This window comes from Phocoena phocoena, chromosome 5 (genome assembly GCF_963924675.1).
Source record: "Phocoena phocoena chromosome 5, mPhoPho1.1, whole genome shotgun sequence".
NCBI lineage: Eukaryota > Metazoa > Chordata > Mammalia > Artiodactyla > Phocoenidae > Phocoena > Phocoena phocoena.
In genome coordinates this window covers 102,038,894-102,057,809 of record NC_089223.1, presented here as the reverse complement: position 1 = coordinate 102,057,809, position 18,916 = coordinate 102,038,894, and the positions used below count along the sequence as shown (strand labels likewise).

The window sequence follows — 18,916 nt, the reverse complement described above, 5'->3', positions numbered from 1 at the left end:
TATATGTGTATAACATATATACATGCAGCGAACATTTATAACATTCAGCTAACAGACACTTACAGCATGCCTCCCGAAGGCATCATACAGAGAAAGTGGGAGGTGAACCCAGAATGCCATATTTTAAAACCTCCTAGGGCCCAGCACATTTGAGTGCTTGGTGGATGAGAAATAAGATGTTCCAGGCAAAACAGCAGTGCCAAAGGGCAGAGGCGGAAAGAGGAGGCTGGATCAGGGAAGGGCTCTGAGGGTCTGGGCTCTGGGGTGGGTGTGGGAAAGCAGGCAGAGAAGCTGGTTTGTGGGTGCCCATTCCTTTGGCAGATTTTCAGCCAGTGGTGTGGACAGGCCTGGCTGACCAGTTTACTTTGTGGGGTGAAAAAGAGAGAAGAGTCAAAATGTCCTGAGATTTTCTAACTTGGGGAATCGAGAGAGAGAGAGAGAGAGAGAGAGAGAGAGAGAGAGAGAGAGAGAGAGAGAGAGAGAGAGAAAGAGAGAAAGAGAGAGAAAGAGAGAGAGAGAGAGAGAGAGAGAGAGAGACTCTTTCTCTTTGTGGGGACAGGGAGGGGCTGAGAGTAAGTCAGGAGGATCAAGCGTGAGTGGTTGGATGACTAAGGCTTTGGGACATGTAGCTTTTGAAGCAGCAGTGGGACACACAGTAGACAGTTGAATACGCTCCTGGAACACAGGAGGGAGGCAGGGGCTGGGTGGGCATTTTCTGTAGATGGTAAATTAAGCTATGGGTGGAAGGGGTGGGTTTAGCAAGAATGTGTCAGTGCTGAGCTTCATTAAGTTTCTGAGGTGTGCAAAGGCGGAAGAGGCAAGGAAAGAAGGTGAAGCAAAGTTGTCAGAGGTTTAGGAAGAGAACCTGGGGACAGTGGGGTCCTGGAAGCCGAGGGAGTATGGTGCTTCAGGAGGGGCTTGTGCAAGGACTGCGAGAGTGGCTGCCACCCCTCCAGGGCCCTGTATGCGCTGAAGGGTGGCCTCGTGCAGTAGAAATTAGGGCGGAAGTGATAGGAGGAGGCTCAGACTCCTTGCTTATTACTAAACAATTGCTGAAAGGAAAGAAGTGAAAAAGAACAGTTCATACATGTAATCCCTTAACACACTCACTGCTGTGACCCCAGCACCGAAGGAATGTCTGTGGCCATGCCAGGCTCTTTTGTGGGTGACCAGTCACTGGGAGCTTCTCTAGCACAGGGATGGGGACAGGACTCAGACAACCCTCACTGTGACTTCAGCAGAGTCGTCGCGCTCCAGAGCTGTGACGGTTCTGAACTTTTAGCTATAATTGGTATTGATGCATTTTTCAATTATGACTGAAGGGAGGTGGATTTGGAATTTAGTTAGTGGGCCTCCAGATTAGACTTGGGAACATGATCCTTGTGAAAAGTCGTTTTAGCTTATCAGTAGCTGGCAAACATTTGTACAACAGTGGTTGTTCTGACTGTCCTTTGGCTGCCTACTAAACTGGACAGCAAGCTGTGTCCACTGATTGAATGAAAAAAATAACGATTTTGTGTTACAGGGAACTTTTTACAATAAGCCAGAGGGCCTTACCGGAGTCTCTTTAATCTTTAACAATGGCTGTCTCTTGCGGAGGCAAATTATGCAAATCAGTGCTTAGTGTTTCATAATCAATCAGGTCTTTGTTGGAAGTGTTATGAGCGCCAGAGCAGAATTCCTGTGGGGGGGGAGAGTAGTTAGGGGAGTTGCAAGTCAGGCCACTGCTGTGATCTGCAGAGGACACTGGTGGCTGCTTTGAACCCCCCTGCAGTGAAAATGCAGTCGTCCTTTGAGAAGAATCCCTCAGTTTTGTAGCAGGGTTTTTGTTTTACAGTTTATCTTGCTTTGGGTAATTTACAAAACACCCACGAAGGAGCAGCTAGCAGGTCTGTGCTGTGGATGACACACATAAACAAAGCTGGGCCCGCCGCCTGGGACGGCAGATGGCAGCCATGCTCCAGAGCTGCCTTTGTGTTGAACCTGCCAGGAGTGCAGTGTTTTAAAACCTTGGACTCATCCAAGTGCACGTGTCTATTTCAAAACAGTGTCATTTCAGCTTCAGCCTGCACAGCACAATTAACCTTTAATAATCCTTTGATTCTAGATCAAAAATACAGAACCAGAGAAAATTTTAAAGCCCTTGGGAAAAAACTGTGATATTTCTGAGAGTTCCTGTTACTACTCCTGCTATAATACATGTGTTGCCATCTAGTGGATAATGTAAAGTATATAGCAGACTTACTATGTTTGGAGTTTATTTTACCCTGCTAGTAATTCTTGAAGCGGATAGAAAGTCAGTTCAGTTCGGAACATTAAATCATTTTTGGAGAGCTGCTTTGGGCTAGGCATATGCCCGAGCAGATTATGTCCGATAGACATGAAAACATTTCAAAACAAGATGGTGACATCCCTGAAAAAGAGATGCTTGCGAGGGGTCCTTAACCTGGCCTGGAAATGGCAGAGAAGACTTCCGGGAGGTGTATCCCCTGAGCAGAGTAGGAGTAAGTCAGAAGACCGGGATTGGGAGATGGGGGAGGGCTCTGAACTCGGAGAAGTCAGCAGGGCCAGGAACACTAGGGGGTCCCAGGCTCAAGGAATTGGATTTGACCCTGCGGGGCCTGGGGAGTCAGTCAGTATACACTCTTAGTTAGGCAAGATTTACCTTTTTGTTTAAAAACATTTTTTGTCCGGTTGCAAAGATTACACATACGAAGTGTAGAAAAATTTTAAGGTACGAAAAGGTATTAGGAAAAAGCAAAGTCTTCAAATCTTAACCACCCAGACAACCATCAGTGTTTTGATGAGCAGTCTTTTAGATTCCTCTCTCTCTCTGTGGGTTCAGCTTCAGGTCTGTATTTCATATAATTTACCTAAGTACATGCTGTGTGCAACCTTGGTTTTTCCCCCATTCAGCAACATGCTTGTGCGCAACCCATCCATGGGGTTGAGTCCCTGGGGCTGAGTCCATGTCAGCAGTGCACATATTGGGATGTCTTTGTTTGGTCTCTCCTAGTAAAAGCTTTATGTGTAACAACAGGTAATGTGAGAATCTGTTTTTCCCTGTCAAATGCATCTAATATAGGGACCACTGCTACTGTTTTTTATAATCAGTCTGCTTATACGGTAGATGTGTTTTGTGGGGAAGTTCAGTGTCTTGATGATTTTTGAAATTAGCCTTATTAGAATACAGTCACTTAAAAGTGAACTTGATTTATCTTCAGAGAAAGAAAAGGATGAGTCACATGAATGCCTGTCATTTTAGAATGGAGTTTAAACAATTGTTTAGTTGAGTATCAGCTTTGTGGAGAAGCCAGATCCTGGCTGACCCTGGAGTGTGGCTCTTGGCTTTGCGCTGACCCATAGCTGTTGACATTGCATTTGACCTGAACAAGGCATCTCAGCACTGGGTACTTTTGATCTTAAAACGTTCTGTGTGCACTGTGGTGAGGGCAGCCCTCAGAGACCCACTGCGCTCGGGTGGGACAGTAGGTTTGTCTTCGTGGGCAGACTTGCAGAGGCTGAAGCACACAGGTACTTGGTTTGGGAGTCAGAGTCCCCTGTTTATTTTGAACCATTTATATGAAATGTGTTACTTCAGTGTCTTCTTATCTGTAAAGTGGGATTATAGTGGAACCTATCCCACAGGGTTATTAGGAGAAGTAAATGAGCTAATTGACGCACAGTGTTCAGACTGATGCCGGCCACACAGCATGTGCTCGATAAAAGTTAGCTATTAACTCGTGCTATTTCTATTTTTAAAGAATCATTTTTACTGCCCTCCCTTTGTAGTGAAGCTCAGGGAGATTAAGCAACTTGCTCAAAATTTCAGTTGGCAAAGTTAAGCGTTTAGGGAGTTTATTAAAAGCACCTCTTTTTTCCCAGCACAATTTTGGAACTACCTGAAAGAAATACAGGAGTCAGAAGGTGAAAAAGCCAAACGGAGAACCTGGCTTTAGATTTGTGGCCAAATATGGGTAGAGCGCTGGCCAGAACAGACCCTCTCTGCTGCCTGTTGCCGAGTGTGCTCACTGCTGTCTCCAAACCCTACACCAGTAAGTCCTCTTCCCTCAGACGCGTGAGTGAAGCGTTGGGAGACAGAAGAGGAAGTTTGTCCAGCTGGGGTCCCTCCATGCGAAGCCTGAAGGGGGTGGGGGGGAATCAAGGTCCCCTTCAGAGTAAGTGGTGGAGATTGAGCAGAGATTAGAACCAAGAAGCTCAACCAACTCCCTGGATTCCGTACCCGTTTCTCTCTTGTCTGCCCTGCTCCACCCAAACCCCACAGTCTTTTGCCCGGAGTCTGCTCCTCTGCTCATACCCCGCCCCGCACTAGGCGAGGAGGTAGAGGAACTCAGACACGGGGAAGAGACCCAGTCCTGGAAGTTGCCTTCATTACTTGTTTAAACTGTGTTTTGAGGCAGTTTGATGATTGATACTCAGGGTGATCGGGTCGCCATTGCACCGCCAGTCTTTCTGACCATCCTGGTTCCTTGCTCACAGCTGTGGGCCTTCCTCCCAGCATCCCTGTGGTACTTGCGAATTCCAAGCCTCCCGTGTCACAAACACAAGGAATAACAGCCGAGCTTGGAGGAGGAGACTTCAGTGGTAAAAACAGGCACTTTGGATATGGGCACGTTCCTACTTTGAGTGACTTATAAAACGAGCGCTCTACGTGGAAACATTCAAAAAACCTTTCTTGCAGATCTTTCTGTATCCACTGTAGTTGAAAACATTTTACGAATCAATATATACAACTGCTGTCACATGAAACCCAGTTTATATTTCTGTGAAGAAAAGCCTCAAACTTAAATAAGCTAAATAGTAATAGTTCATTAGTCTTTTGACCATATAATGTAGAATAAATAACTTAGCCTTTGAGTCATACAGACCCGTGATCCATGCCACTTCTTCCCCTTATTATCCTGTGACCGACCTCACGTGGGCCTCAGTTTCCATGTTTATCAAACGAGAATGGGGGTAACATCTAACTCATCTGATTGTTATAGGGGAGCCGATGACGGCACTTAGTGAGCAGTTCACGCACTTCTGGCACACACATGCCTGGTATGTCACTCCTGGGTAACATCAGGTGTGTAGTGCACTGTTGAACACAGATACAAGACAAAACAGCTTGCTGTTGCTCGCTGGATGTCTTTCTCGGTTCCCAGTCATCCCTCGTTGTGATTACTATACTGGGAAACTGCACTTGCCACCTGCCAAGAATCTGTGCTGAAATCTGGGCATTAAGAACTCAAGCCTGATACTTAGAATGCTGGGTTCCATTCAGGCTTCACCCCACGTGTTCCTGAGCACATTACTTACCCTGTCTCTGACTTAGTTTCCTCATCTGTAAAATAGGTGCGATGATGTTACCCATCTTGTGTAGCTGGGAGAATTTGATGAGCTAATGTGTGGGGAGATCTTGGAACAGAGCCTGGCATGTAGTAAACTCTCAATGCAGGTTTTGTTGTTGGTGGTTTTTTTTTTAAATGGCATTGATCCTCTTAAATGGAACTTTAAGCAAGGCTTGCAAGTACTTAGAAATAAAATAGCTAGAGATTTTGCGTGGGGTTGAGGTGTTGGTTCAAATGTGGGTTATTACTAGTTTGGCAGCAGAAAATCTGTACTTCAGAATCACCAAACATGTTAAACGAGAGTGCAAAATGGGAGATTTTTTTAAAAATCATGTTTTGTTAAGAAAACATGTCAAGTATATACTAAAGTAGGCCGAGAGTGTAAGGAGCCCGCCTGTGCACACGTGCCCATCTTCAGCTGTGAGCTCAGGACTGATCCTCTTTCCTGTGCTCCTCCCCACCTCCATATTATTTTGAAGCGAATCTCAGGTATCACGTCATAAGAAATTGGGATCACGTTTGTTGTACTTTAAGGGAAACTTCTTGTAAGCATGTTTTCTGAGATGCCTGCGGGGCCTTCTTGTTGCTGGCACTTATCCCCTTGCACCATTCTACCCTGGTGGACTGAAATTAGCTAAAGCTGGGGGGTGCTGCTGGGTCTAGCCTACGTAGTAGATTCCTTTGGGCCTGTTCAAACTTTTCATTGAAAACTATGACTCCTTTTTTTTTTTAAAAAAAAAAAAAACTGTTTTGGATAAGGCTTTAAACAGGTATGCTATGACTGATGTTTGTGTCACCCCAAAATTCATATGTTGAAGCCCTACTACCCAATGGGATGGTATTTAGTGGTGAGGCCTTTGGGACCTAATTAGGTCATGAGGGTGGAGACCTCGTGAATGGGATCGGTACCCTTAGAGGAAGAGACACGAGACCACCATGTGAGGATTCGGCAAGGAGGCAACTCTCTACAAATCAGGAAGAGGGCCCTCACCAGGCACCAGATATGCTGGCACCTTGACCAGGACTTTCCAGCCTCCAGAACTGTGAGAAATAAGTGTTTGTTGTTAAAGTCACCCAGCCTGTGGTATTTTGTTATAGCACCCCAAACTGAGACAAAGTGTACTAGTTTCTTATTGCTGCTGTAACAAATTACCACAAGTTTAGTGGCTCAAAACAACAAAAACTTACTATCTTATAGTTCTGTAGGTCAGAAGTCTAAAATGGGACTCCCTAGACTGAAATCAGGGTGCTGGCAGAGCTCTGTTCTTTTCTGGAGATGCTAGGGGAGAATCCATTACTTTGCCTTTTCAAGCTTCCAGACGTTGCCTTCATCCTCTGGCTCCCTTCCTCCATCTTGAGAGCCAGCAATGTTGGATTGAGCTCTTCTCCCGTTGCATCGCTTTGACTCTCTCTTCTGCCTCCCTGTTCTCCATTTAAGGACCCTGTGATTACATAGGGGACTACCTACCTGGATACTCCAGTATTAATCCAGGGTATTCTCCCTATTTTAAGGTCAACTGATGAGCACCGTAATTCCATCTGTCACGATAATTCCCCTTTGTCATGTAACATAATATAGTCACAGGTTCCAGGGGTTAGGACTTGGACATCTTTGGGTGGAGGTAATGGCATTACCCTGACTACCACAGTAGGTATAATCCTTTGGGGATTATTCAGTACCCACTATCTATTCAACATTTAGTAAAAGTTTCTGAGGCTCTGCTTTGCACCAGGAACTGTGCCTGACAGGTTCTGGGGAAAGAGAGAGGACCCTTTAACCTCTAGGAGCTTGCACTCTGGTGAAGAGAAACCAGTCGGTAATGAGTCATTGTGGTCTTTGTGGTCTGTGGGGAGCGCGGCAGGACTGAGGCCACTCAGGACTTTTGGAGCTGAATTGTGAAGGGCCTTGAGTGCTGCATTTGGGGTTTGGACTCAATCCCATTGGTTAGGCCCAGAGATGACAATTAGTTGCCCTTTGGCAAGTCGGCCGGCAGAGATGCTTCCTTTGGCTGCAGTGTGTTTTAAAACCAGAATTCATCCCTGCCCAATGCACCGCACCTTCCATTCCTCTTGCTTTACCCCCTCACACTGCTTACCTGGCCCCTTGCAGGCAGGGGTTGGGGGAGGGAATGGAAACCACTGAAATGTATTAAACTTAACTTGATTAAATCTTGTATGTGGTACAGTAAATACCTTGTTTGCACATCTCTTAAATTTTTTTCCCAACAATCTTAAAAGTCAGATTTTAAAATGCAGTGTCAGTGGAAAATAGGAGTAAGAGTGTGAAGAAGGCAGCTGTGGCTTAGTGGTGGAAGACGGGACAAATTTGAACTCAGAGTCCCAGGCTTGCCTCTGAGCCCCACCAGGCACTAACCATGTGACTGGGGACGAGTCACTTAGCTTCTGCAAGATTCACTTTCCCAACCTGGTTAATGAGTGTGGTGACGTCAGTGCCCACAATGGGCTGCTGGGAAAGAACAAGGTCGTGTGTGGGGAAGTTCCTCACGGAGCCAGGGATGCTGGACAGACTCTGGCTGTCTCAGTTGTTGTTTGTAATCTGGTAAATAAATGAATATTGTGGCCATAGTTCAGTTTTTCTTCGATTCATGTTCTTATAGATGCCTAAGGGTGCTTTTCTGAACCATATTTGCTTTTAGTCTAGACTCTGTGAGAAATTTAACTGAACCCTTACTGACCTGTCTCCAGACAAATGCTGAATGTTTCTTTAGTGGTAAATACTATTTTTGCATTTAAACGTTTACTCATTCCACAAATACTGACTGACACCTTCTGGGCTTCATGTTGTGCTTAGAGCCATGCGGGAAGCTGTGCAGCCCCTCCTTGCGTAGTTCCTAACCCCCAAGAAAGAGGCGTGCATACAAAAGTGAAGCCAGAGGACGTGGCTGTGTGTAGCTGAGTGCCCAGTGGGTGGGATGCAGAAGTGCTTTTAAGTTCAGAGCAAAGCGAAAATTAGCCTGAGTTGGCCTTGACAGAAAAACTTTCATGAAAAAGATGAAAGTTCAGCACATCCTTCAAGGATGGGGCTACGTATGTTTGGAATAAGTACAAAGGACATTAGGAGGAAACTAGTGTGAGCTGTGGTCAAAGGACAGAGCAGGCCACCAACTTAGTTAATCATTCTCTCCTTCTGGAAACACTTTTGTCCATGTTGACCATGATCCTAGGTTTCTTCCTACCTCTTTTTATTTTATTTGTTTCTTAATCCCTCATTCCACACACATTACCTGACACATGCTTTAGTACTAGAAATGAGCCATCACAAGTTCCATCCTCTGTACTTTTGTGTCTGTTTTGTTCATCCGTGGAAGTAGGGAAAATGGAGACTTGCTTTGTAGGGATAAATTGTTGCTCCTGCATCTTTTCTTTAATTCTGCTGCTCTGCATGGGCCCTATTTATACACTTGATAGCTCCAGCCTTAGAATCCATCCCCTAGAACACTTGGAAGAAGGAATATTTGTCTATAAAATTTTGGATATAAGACACATAAGGAAGGGAATTGGCCTTTATTGAGCACATTCTGTGTAGTTACTAGACATGTACTATCTCATTGAATCTCAAAGTTCCTTAGAGATCATCTCTTCGTCATGTCACAGATCACAACAATTACAGGAAGAAGGAACCCTCGGTAGGAGACCAAGACCCAGGAATGTGGGTGACTTTCCCAAAGCCACCCAACAAGTCAGTGATTATACAGGAGTCTAAAACCAGAGATATCCAGTTTGTAGCTTCAAAATCTTTTTACTACCTGCATTCCATTCTCTACTAATTTAAAATTTGTTGCATATGAGCGTAACATATTTATCCATATAAATCGTTTGCTTTCTTTTCATTATAGATTTCACACATTGGCAAACTGAGAGATTTTCTTCTCGAACACAGGAAAGATTATATTAATGCTTATAGGTAAGTGTCTATTTCTTACCGTGATTTTAGTGACTGTTCTTTTCCATACCTATATTCCTTTTGAGCTTTTTGTCCTCACTTTTTACTAACTTAGGGTTGTAATGGGGAAGGTCAGTTTGGCAGTGGAAGAATATCTGCAGAGCAAAAAGGGGCTCCCCCCAGCCAAGGTAAGCTCAGCCATACCCCATGTCCTCAAAGTCACCATATCCTCACAGCAATGTCCCCTATTCTGATGTTCCCATGTGTCTGTAGCTCTTTGTGTGCCATATATGTTGTGAAACATGCAGAGAGAAATGGGGCAGTTTCTCATTGAATGCATATTGCTGAGCAAATGAAGAGAAAATGCAGGTCATGTAAAAATGCCATTTGGAAAGACAAGAGCTCTTACCTCTAGTGAAGAAACTTTTGGTTAGGTTGATCTTTAAAAAGAAAAAGCATTTTGATCGAGCCTTCCAAAATGGCTTCTGGAATAGACTCCAGCTCTCAGTAGACACAGGAACACCGCCGTGCAGATATCATGCCTCCTGCTCTTCCCTGACCTACATTTGCACCTGGCTTTAGTGTGGCGTTTCTACCATAGGAGTCAGCTTCAAGTGTATTACCTAAATTAATGGAAAAGTTGGATTAGACATACGAAGTGACATCATTAGAAGCATCTTTTTAGGATTTCATCATTATAAAACAAGGGATTTTGGCCTTCAGAAGCCTTCCTATCGCAGTTAGAAAATACAGAAAAAATCTGATTTTTAAAAAAACTTTGTCAATATATGCAAAAATGAAAATGTTTCATATAAATTCTTTAACAGAGAAAATAATTATGCCCCAGGTGAATTTTAAATAATCTCTACCAGTTTGTCTACTTTATACTTTTAACTGTATTTCATTTGCATAATTTTGGAATATACTAAATTATTCTAATGCTTAGTACCAAGAAAACCTTATTTTAAAGTTCTCAGTTAAAATAGTTGGTCACCACTAGATGGCAGTGTAAATTTTATTTCTAAAGGTGTGTGTACATCAGATGCTAATTTTATAGTGCATAAAAATGGAAGCGACGGTCATTTTGGAAAGCTTAATAAAACTGGTATAAGCCTGTCAGTTCCAGCTTCTTTCTTTAGTACTTTACAACTTAGGTTAAATAAGTGGTTGTAGAGATCTCTCATGGAAATCCATTATTAACTCCCCTTTTCCTTGAAAAGGCATCCAGCCAGGTGAATGCTTTAAAGGTTGGTTTAGTTCAGGCCACCCTGTCCCCTTATTAACCATGCAAACCTGAGAAAGTCACTTAATCTGTAAAATGCAGTGTCTTCCTCTAAACCAGGGGTCAGCAAACCCCAGCCTATAGGCCAAGTGCAGTCCGCTGCCTATTTTTGTACAGCCTGTGAGCTGAGAATAGTTCTTATATTTTTAAATGGCTGGAGGGAGAATAATAACAATAGGGACTTCCCTGGTGGCTCTGGTTAAGACTCCTCCCTCCCAATGCAGGGAGCCCGGGGTCGATCCCTGTTCGGGGAACTAGATCCCACATGCATGCCACAACTAAGACCTGGTGCAACCAAAAGAAAGAAAGAAAGAAATATTAAAAAAAAAAAAAAAAGAAGATGAAATTAAGGGAAGATGCTGGGCCAGTGCCCCACCTCCTCTTCCCTGGTTAATCAAATACACTGTCCCTCCTAACAGTATACTTGTAATACATAAGAAATAAAACCAGTTTTTTTTAAAAAAAATAATTATTATAATAATATTTTACCACATAAGAAAATTTATGAAATTAAATTTTCAGTGTCTATAAATAAAGCTTATTGGAACAGCACCACACCCATTCATTTGAATGTTATCAATGGCAGCTTTTACACTATGACAGCAGAGCTGAGTGGCTGTGACAGGCTATATGGCCCTCAAAGTCTAATATGTATACTATGTGGCCCTTTTCAGAAAAGGTTTAAGGAGCCCTGCTGTAAATAATGAGAGTGATGATCACTTGCCACTTGTCAGGAGATTCAAATAAGACAGTACAATTGAAATGCAGTGCAAAAAGAAAAAAACAATGAGGGGACTTCCCTGGTGGCGCATTGGTTAAGAATCTGCCTGCCAGTGCAGGGGACACAGGTTCGAGCCCCGGTCCGGGAAGATCCCACATGCCGCAGAGCAACTAAGCCCCTGCGCCACAACTACTGAGCCTGCGCACCACAACTGCTGAAGCCCGCGTGCCTAGAGCCTGTGCTCTGCAGCAAGAGAAGCGACCGCAGTGAGCAGCATGCGTACCGCAACGAAGAGTAGCCCCCGCTTGCCGCAACCAGAGAAAGCCCGCGCGCAGCAACGAAGACCCAATGCAGCCAAAAATAAATGAATTAAATAAATAAATTTTTTTTAAAAAGCAGTGGATTTATAAAAAGATTATAAGGCTGCTATTCTGTAACTTTGCAGTAGTTTTAAACTTTTGATTATAATGGTGGGATTAAGGCATTTCTCCTCGAACAGCACAGCTCAGCTCCATACAGTGTGTCAGTGTTTCCAGAGCAGATGTGGACTTAACTCTGAGTTCTCATGCCCCTGCTCAGGACAGTGGGCAGCTGGCCTCAGCCTCCCCCTTTCCCGGCTACCATGGCAGCACACTCTGGGGCGGAGGACCAGGCTCCCTGGAGCCCATCTCACCCTGCCACTTACTGGTTGTGTGGCTGCAGCGTCAGCAGAACTAGAGCTCCTGAGGCTTTCTTAGTCTTGACCAGTCATTACCCCATTATAGAAACTCAGTCTTTAATTCCTTTTCCCAGTTGCAGTTCATGGCCAGCCAGTGCAGTCTGAGTTTCACTCCTACCCCTGTTTTGGTCCCTTTGAAAGATCAGGGACTTTGAGGGTCAATCACACCTAGGTTCTAGTCCCAGTTCTGCCACGTATTAATCATGTAAGTGTATACAGCTCACTTCACATCTTTGTGCTTGCTTTTTTTGTTTGTTTTTAAATAAAATGTGGATAATGTTCTTGTGAGGATTAAAAGAGATGTGTGAGAGCTCCTGGCACATAGAAGCCCCTTGGTGAATGGTACCTGAATTGGAATCCCATTTGACCTGTGATGAGGTTGCGGCAGTGGTCAGTTGATAAAGAAAGCACCTCTAATTTCCTGCCAGAGGGGGGAGGGAGGGAGAGAAAGAGCGAGAGAGGATGCCAGAGTCAAGTCGACCTGACAGAGATGGACGTGTTCTCAGCGTGATCACTGGTGAAACCTAGGGTGGCGGCAGAGGTTAGGTCTGCAGGAGGGTGACCTTGCTGAAGGCTCCTGAATTAGACGCACTCAGCCATTAGTGCCACTGAACGGTCACAGCCCCGGAGCACAGGGAGCACAGAGGCCCCTGATAGCATATGAGAGAGAGGGCAGGCAGATCCCAGAGGAGAGGACAGACAGGAGTCGTGGCTCCATGTGTGTTCACGCCTATGCCCAGGTCCTTCTGCCAGGCTGCCAATCAGAGAAGTCCCTGCCCCCAAGGGAGGGGCAGGAGGGAGGATGCTCAGGTTAGGTGTCACGCTAGAGGAGTGGATTCATGTAGAAACATGAGGACTAGGGAATAAGCATTCCCCTCCATGCCCTACATTCCCTCCAGATGGAGAAAGGCCATCCTTATCTTCTCCCATCAAGCTCTCCCTCCCAAAGGTGGTAGACTGTTTAAAGCCTTTCTTTTTTTACTGCTCTGCCTCCCAATGCGATGTGCTGGCCTTGGCTTGTTACTGAGAAGATTTTGGATGGAGTGTGATCATGGAGTGGAGAGAAATATTACCTTCAGACCCATAAAGCTATGTTAGCTTGGCATAATCAGGAAGCTGTAATCTTTTCCACAATGTAGAGCTCAGACTTTATTGACCCATTTAATTTTTTTTAAATAATGACATTTTACTAGAGCAGAACAGCATGCAACCTAGGTAGCCTCTGGCTGGATCTCTTGAATGATTTTAATTAAAACTGATTCCTCCACTTCTGGTAGATATACCTTTTCCTCAATATCCTGGCAATGAAACAATACCACCTGGGGGAGAAACTTTTTTGGTTTTTGTTGTTGTTACTAATAGAATAACCATACTGTCCATTTCCAGTTTAAAAAGGTTAATATATAATGTCTCCTAAAGGAACATCACCTTTTAATTGAGTAATCAGTTTTATCAAATTAACCTTTAGACCTTTTCAATTTCACTGAGCTGAGTTTCCACTAAGTCAAAATAGAGTAGGAGGATGTTAATCTCATGTTTTTGGAATTAGTCGTTTATAGGTCTGCTCCGTCCACAGGGTACATAGCCACTTGGAAGTGGGTACCTGTCTTATTTATTTGTTCCTGACCCCGTTAGCCTCCGTTTCCAGAGAGATGGTTTCTATTAGGGGCGGCACAGGACTCGCCACCCCTCTGCTCACTGCTCTCACTCTGCCCGCCTTGACCTGACTGGGGAGTTGGGAGGAGGGTGGAGCGTGCTTGCCCAGCCCCTTCCCCTGTCTCTTGGGTCTTCTGCCTCAGGTAGAGTACATTCTGTCAGGGTTACCATGTTAAGCCAAACTAGTTAAGAAAACAAAATATTTGGGGAGGGTTGGGATAGGGAAATAAGTCTCTGTTGCTTTTCAGGTTCTGCTGAGGGGAGGACCATCCATTCCCCAGGAACCTGTGGGCTTCCTTCTCTTCTTCCAACGACCCCCCGCCCCCGAAAATGTGGACCCTGGGGTTGGGGCGTGGGAAGGTGCCGCACTGAGGGAGGAGAGGAGCCTGGCCTCCTGGTTGGCCCTGGGAAGAGCCTCAGGCTTACTCCTCCCTCTTCTCTTGGGGTCCTGTCATCAGGATGGACACATTCCCTGCCCCTCTGTGCCTCCACTTTTCCAGGGAAGGCTCTGGAAGAGGGGTGCCTGCAGGTCTTGGGGTGGGAGTGAAATAAATCTGGGAGGGACCTATTAAGGAACACAGTTGTGTAGCTGTGTGTCAGGCCTCTTCAGGTCGGCCTCAGGCATTAAGTGAGGTCATTCAGAAAGTATTTGGCTCTTGAGATATTGATTGATCAGCCTACTGAATCCTAGGTATTGCCCGTGATGATGGGATGCAGTAATGAACAGACAGACAAATGTCCCTGCCTTTATGGAACTTATATTTTGGAAAGGACGACAGACAAGAAACAAAATAAATGAGTAAAACATAATAGTGTTAGAGCAGGATAAATGCTTTTAGGGGGAGGGGAGAAGGGAAAATAGAAAATGTCAGGGAGGGTACAAGTTTATAAACGTAGCTTAGGGAAGGACTTTTTAAGATGGGGGGGACATTGAGTAAACACCTAAAAGAAGTAAGCAGTCCGTTTATATAGATATCATCCAGGGAAAGGACATTCCAGAAGGACATTCAGTTTATATAGATATCATCCAGGGAAAGGACATTCCAGAAGGAGAAGATGGCAGCAAGTGTAAGGTCCTAATGCAGGAGTATGTCTGGAGGGTTCAAGGAACAGCAGGGAGACCAGGGTGGCTGGAGCAGGAGGGACTGGGGAGTGTGGGGGTGGTAGTTGAAGATGAGCTCAGAGGGGGCAGCAGCCAGATCTCGTGAGCCGTCTTACGGCTCATGTAGCTCTTGTGAGGACCTCGGCTTTTACTCTTGGGGAAGCACTAGAAGGTCCGTACAGAGGGTTGATAGGATCTGAGTAACTTTCTAACAGATCAGTAAGGCTAGTGTGTTAGAATAATCTGTGTAGGGACATGACAGAAGCAGCAGACCAGCTGGGAGGCTACGGTTACGTTACAGTCCAGGTGAGAGATGCCGATGGCATGGCCCAGAGGGGTTAGCAGTGGATGTGATAACGAGGTCACATTCTGGAATTATTTTGAAGGTAGAGCCAACGAGATTTGTTAATGGATTAGCTGTGAGCTGGGAGAGAAAAAGAGGTGCAAGGATGACTCCAGGTTTGGGGCCTGAGCAGCTAGAAGGAATGGAATTGCCATCAACCCAGATGGGGGAGCATGTTTGAAGAGAGCGGGCAGGAGCTCAGTTTGGGGCATATCTGCAACACAGGTTAAACATCTGAATAGAGACGTTGAGCCGGCAGTTAGATATACGTGTCTCAGGTTCAAGGAGAGGTTCAAGCTGAAGACATAAATTTGGACTTGTCATTGTAGAACTGGTATATACGCTGACCCAAAAAAAGCCACGAGCCTAGCTGAACTCACCAAGGGAGCAACGTAGACATTGGAGAGATTGAGGGACTGAGGGTAAAAGGTATCAACAAAAAGCCTGAAAACGAGCAGCAGCCGGGGAGATAGGAGGGAAATGGGAGAGTGTGTTGTCCGGGAAGACAGAGGAGAAAGCAAATCAGGGGAAGGGGAGCCATTAGCTCCATCCAATCTGTGGAAAGTAAGTGAGGGGAGGGATGACCCAGGGGTGACCCTGAGGAGTGAGGACCACAGTGGGGGGATGAGGGCAAAAGGCCCTTTGGATGAGGGCAAAAGGCCCTTTGGATGGGGTCGAGAGAGAATAGTCAGGAAGATGGAGACAGGGTTGTAAGCGTCTCAGAGGAGTTTTACTGAAAAAAGCGGGGAAATTGGACAGTAACTGGTAGGAGACATGGATTTGAGAGATTTTCTTTTGTTTTTTTAAGTTGGGAGAAATAACAGCATGTTTGTATGTGGCTAGGAGAGATCCAGTAGACGGGGAAAATTGATTTTATTAGGAACTAACACGTGTAGTGTTCACTGTGTGCCAGACACTGCATAAGCACCGTGTCTGCGCAGTAATTCTTTTACAGTTGATGGTGCACGAGAGAGAAACTGGGGCCAACCTGGTGCCCAGGTGGAGGGGCAGAGCTAGGAGATGGACACCTCATCCTTAGTAGCTGGGGGGAAGCGAGGTGGGGAGAGCTTGGAGGAGCTCTCAGAAACCAGGAAGCACAGTTATTACTGATGCTGCAGATGGGGACGGAGGTGTTGGAGGTTTGAGCTGTGAGGAGAAGATAGGAAACAGGCACCTGGGAGAGTGGGAACGCAGACACAGTGAGAACATACTGCATAATTGCCAGGCACCATTAGGGGGCCATGTGTGGTTAGTAATCATATAAAGCCAATATTTTGATCTCTGTCTGATTCCCGCTTGATCCTAAACTCAGCTGCTGGTGAGCTAGTAACTCTCTGTTCTCCGTACAGCGCCGGTCTCCGGACTCTTAACTCCAAATGGCCCTTCTCTCATTGCTTCCCGCTCCTGGCATTCTTCCAGGAGCCAGACTTTTCCTATAGCCCTCAGAAGTTTAGGATGGAAAGAGTCAGATCAATTAAACAAAATCCAGGCAACCAAATATTTTTTGAGTCCGTCATGTGAAAGCAGTCTGTTATTAGTTTGTGGACTGCACCAGTGTTCTGTTCTCTTGATCAGGCCACGGTGAGCGTCAGTAACCTCAGCCCTGTGTCAGCTTTGTGGCCACTGTGCTGTATGTCACAGTGACTTTTCCCTTTCTCCTTCATAAATTATAGAACTTCAGAACTTTACTTTGTCTAGATTTTATCACAAAGTGTTTAGAAGACCATTTGCCCTGGTTTCGCTTTTGAAAACAAAGTATCAATCGTAGAACATCTAGTCTCAAGAGCATTACTTCTGTCCTTTTGAGTTGCATTACAGGGACAAGTGTTGTTAGCAGCTTCTTTCTTTCATATTTCCAGTTCTTTCTCCTCTTCCTTCTGTGCTCTTTGTTTCTACTACTGTCTCTTGCTCACCCAGGCCCCAGATCTCAGGGTCTGCTGATGCTTTGCCTCCAACATCTACGCTGTTCCTGACGATTTTTACATCTCAGATCCATCACCCCTTTTCAGTCTTGCCACCCACGCTCTACCATGGCTCCTGTCTTCAGTTCGACAGAAATTTACTAGCCCCTACCTGTGCTAGGGATATAAAGATGAATAAGGCAGGATTCTCTGCCTGATTTCCATAACCCATCACCTGATCTTCCCCCTCTCTTCCAGCTAAATGTGGAATTGCCACATTTATCTTCATCGAGCTCTGCCTTTCCACTGGCTACAGAATAAAACTCCTCAAGTCATACTGGAGGCCCACCAAGAACTCATCGCTTCTACCTAGCCTGTGCTCCAGCCAAACTGAACCACTGACTGTTCTCCAGACAGGCTCCCTCTCTCCCGATTCCGTTCTATTGCTCAGAGTGTCTGCTCTTGTCTCCCACGGCTACATCCTGCCTTTCAAGATTTAGTTCATAGATCACCTTCCTTCTGATTAACTAATAGGGAATAAGCATCCCCTCTTCTGAACCCTTCTACCTTTTATGACTCAAGAAGTGCTTTGAGCAGTGGTTAAGAGTATGGAGCCAGGATGCCTTGGTTCAAATCCCAACTCTGCTAATTCCTAGCTGTGTGACCTTGGCAAGTTACTTAACCTCTCTGTGCCTCAGTTGCTTCATGCGTAAAATGGGAATTATAATAGTACCCACTTCATAGAATTTTGATAATTAAGTGGGTAAAATACATGTGAAGTGCTTAGAACAGTGAATTAGTGTTAATGCATGGACAGTGTTATATGGCTGTTAACCTTTGTTTATGATGTATAGTTGTGTGCATAAGCCTGTAGACATTACCTGTTGTGATAGAGTTTATTGAGAGCAGGGTCTATGTTTTGTTCGTGTCTGTAGCCCAGACATTAACAGTTTCATTTCATAATGTATATTGGGCATATACCATGGGCAAGGTACTACACTTGCTCATATTTAATATTTATAGCAAAAATGAGATCGTGGCCTTTAACTTTTGTCCAAACCTTTTCAGTAACCTTTGGAACAGAGTCTAAAATAACTTAGGTTATTCTCTCTCCTTCTCTGTCTTCAGGAAGTATCTAATTGCATATTAAATTAATAGGCAGAATGTCCATGGTATTTTGTAATTTTGAACTTGCCCTTTCTTAACATTGTAACCAACCAGATAATTTTTAAAAGCCTATTCCTTTAAATTTCTGAACCAGTGAATAAACTTACTCCTCTGGTTTTTTCCTTGTTTCTCCCTGAAATAAATTGACTAATTGAAACCTATACGTAACATAATCTCCTTAAAGCTGAATCTAATATTTAGATAAACTGAAGTCTGTAATAAAATTATTCCTCTGCACATCATAAAGGAAAAAATCAAAGTTTGAAAAAGTTAGGTGTGCATGTCCCGTGAGAATATATCTTTTGGAATTATTTGCCAGATGGTTAACCTTTTCCAAATAGTAGTAATTTTGTTATGGTGATTCTTAATTTGGGGCTATGTCACTGGCAAGCGTTCGTTACTTTTGATGAGTGTTTCAAATGCCGATTATATAGCTAGTGCTGTTCTTACAACATCACAGCAGAATCAGAGTTTGAACCCTTTCTCAAGTTGCTCCATCTCCTCATCCGTCACGTCCTGAACTTTCCATGCCGTCTTTGGCCCTGCATCTTACCATCTTTCCTTCCACACCTGTGCTTTCTTCTGTGCTCTGTGTCCTAGGCGTCTCCTCGTTTACCTCCACACCCAGTCAGCCCAGTCTTGTAGACCCAGTCTGTGAGATCTCTCTCAGATCTGTTATGCTTCCTCTCCCCCACTGACATGGCGTTGCCCAGGCTCTGTTCATCTCTTCCTGGATGCTCAGTGCCCTCTTAACTGGGGTCTGATTTC

The 18,916-nt window shown here is 44.8% G+C and overlaps 1 protein-coding gene across 1 annotated transcript in view; it reads left to right on the top strand.

The window, feature by feature from the left end:
- The window catches only part of STX18 (syntaxin 18), a 120,495-nt gene that overhangs the window by 59,067 nt on the left and 42,512 nt on the right, over positions 1–18,916 (top strand). The window contains exon 2 of the mRNA XM_065877750.1: positions 9,212–9,279. Coding sequence (XP_065733822.1) covers positions 9,212–9,279 — 68 coding nt within the window. The remainder of the gene's footprint in view (positions 1–9,211; positions 9,280–18,916) is intronic.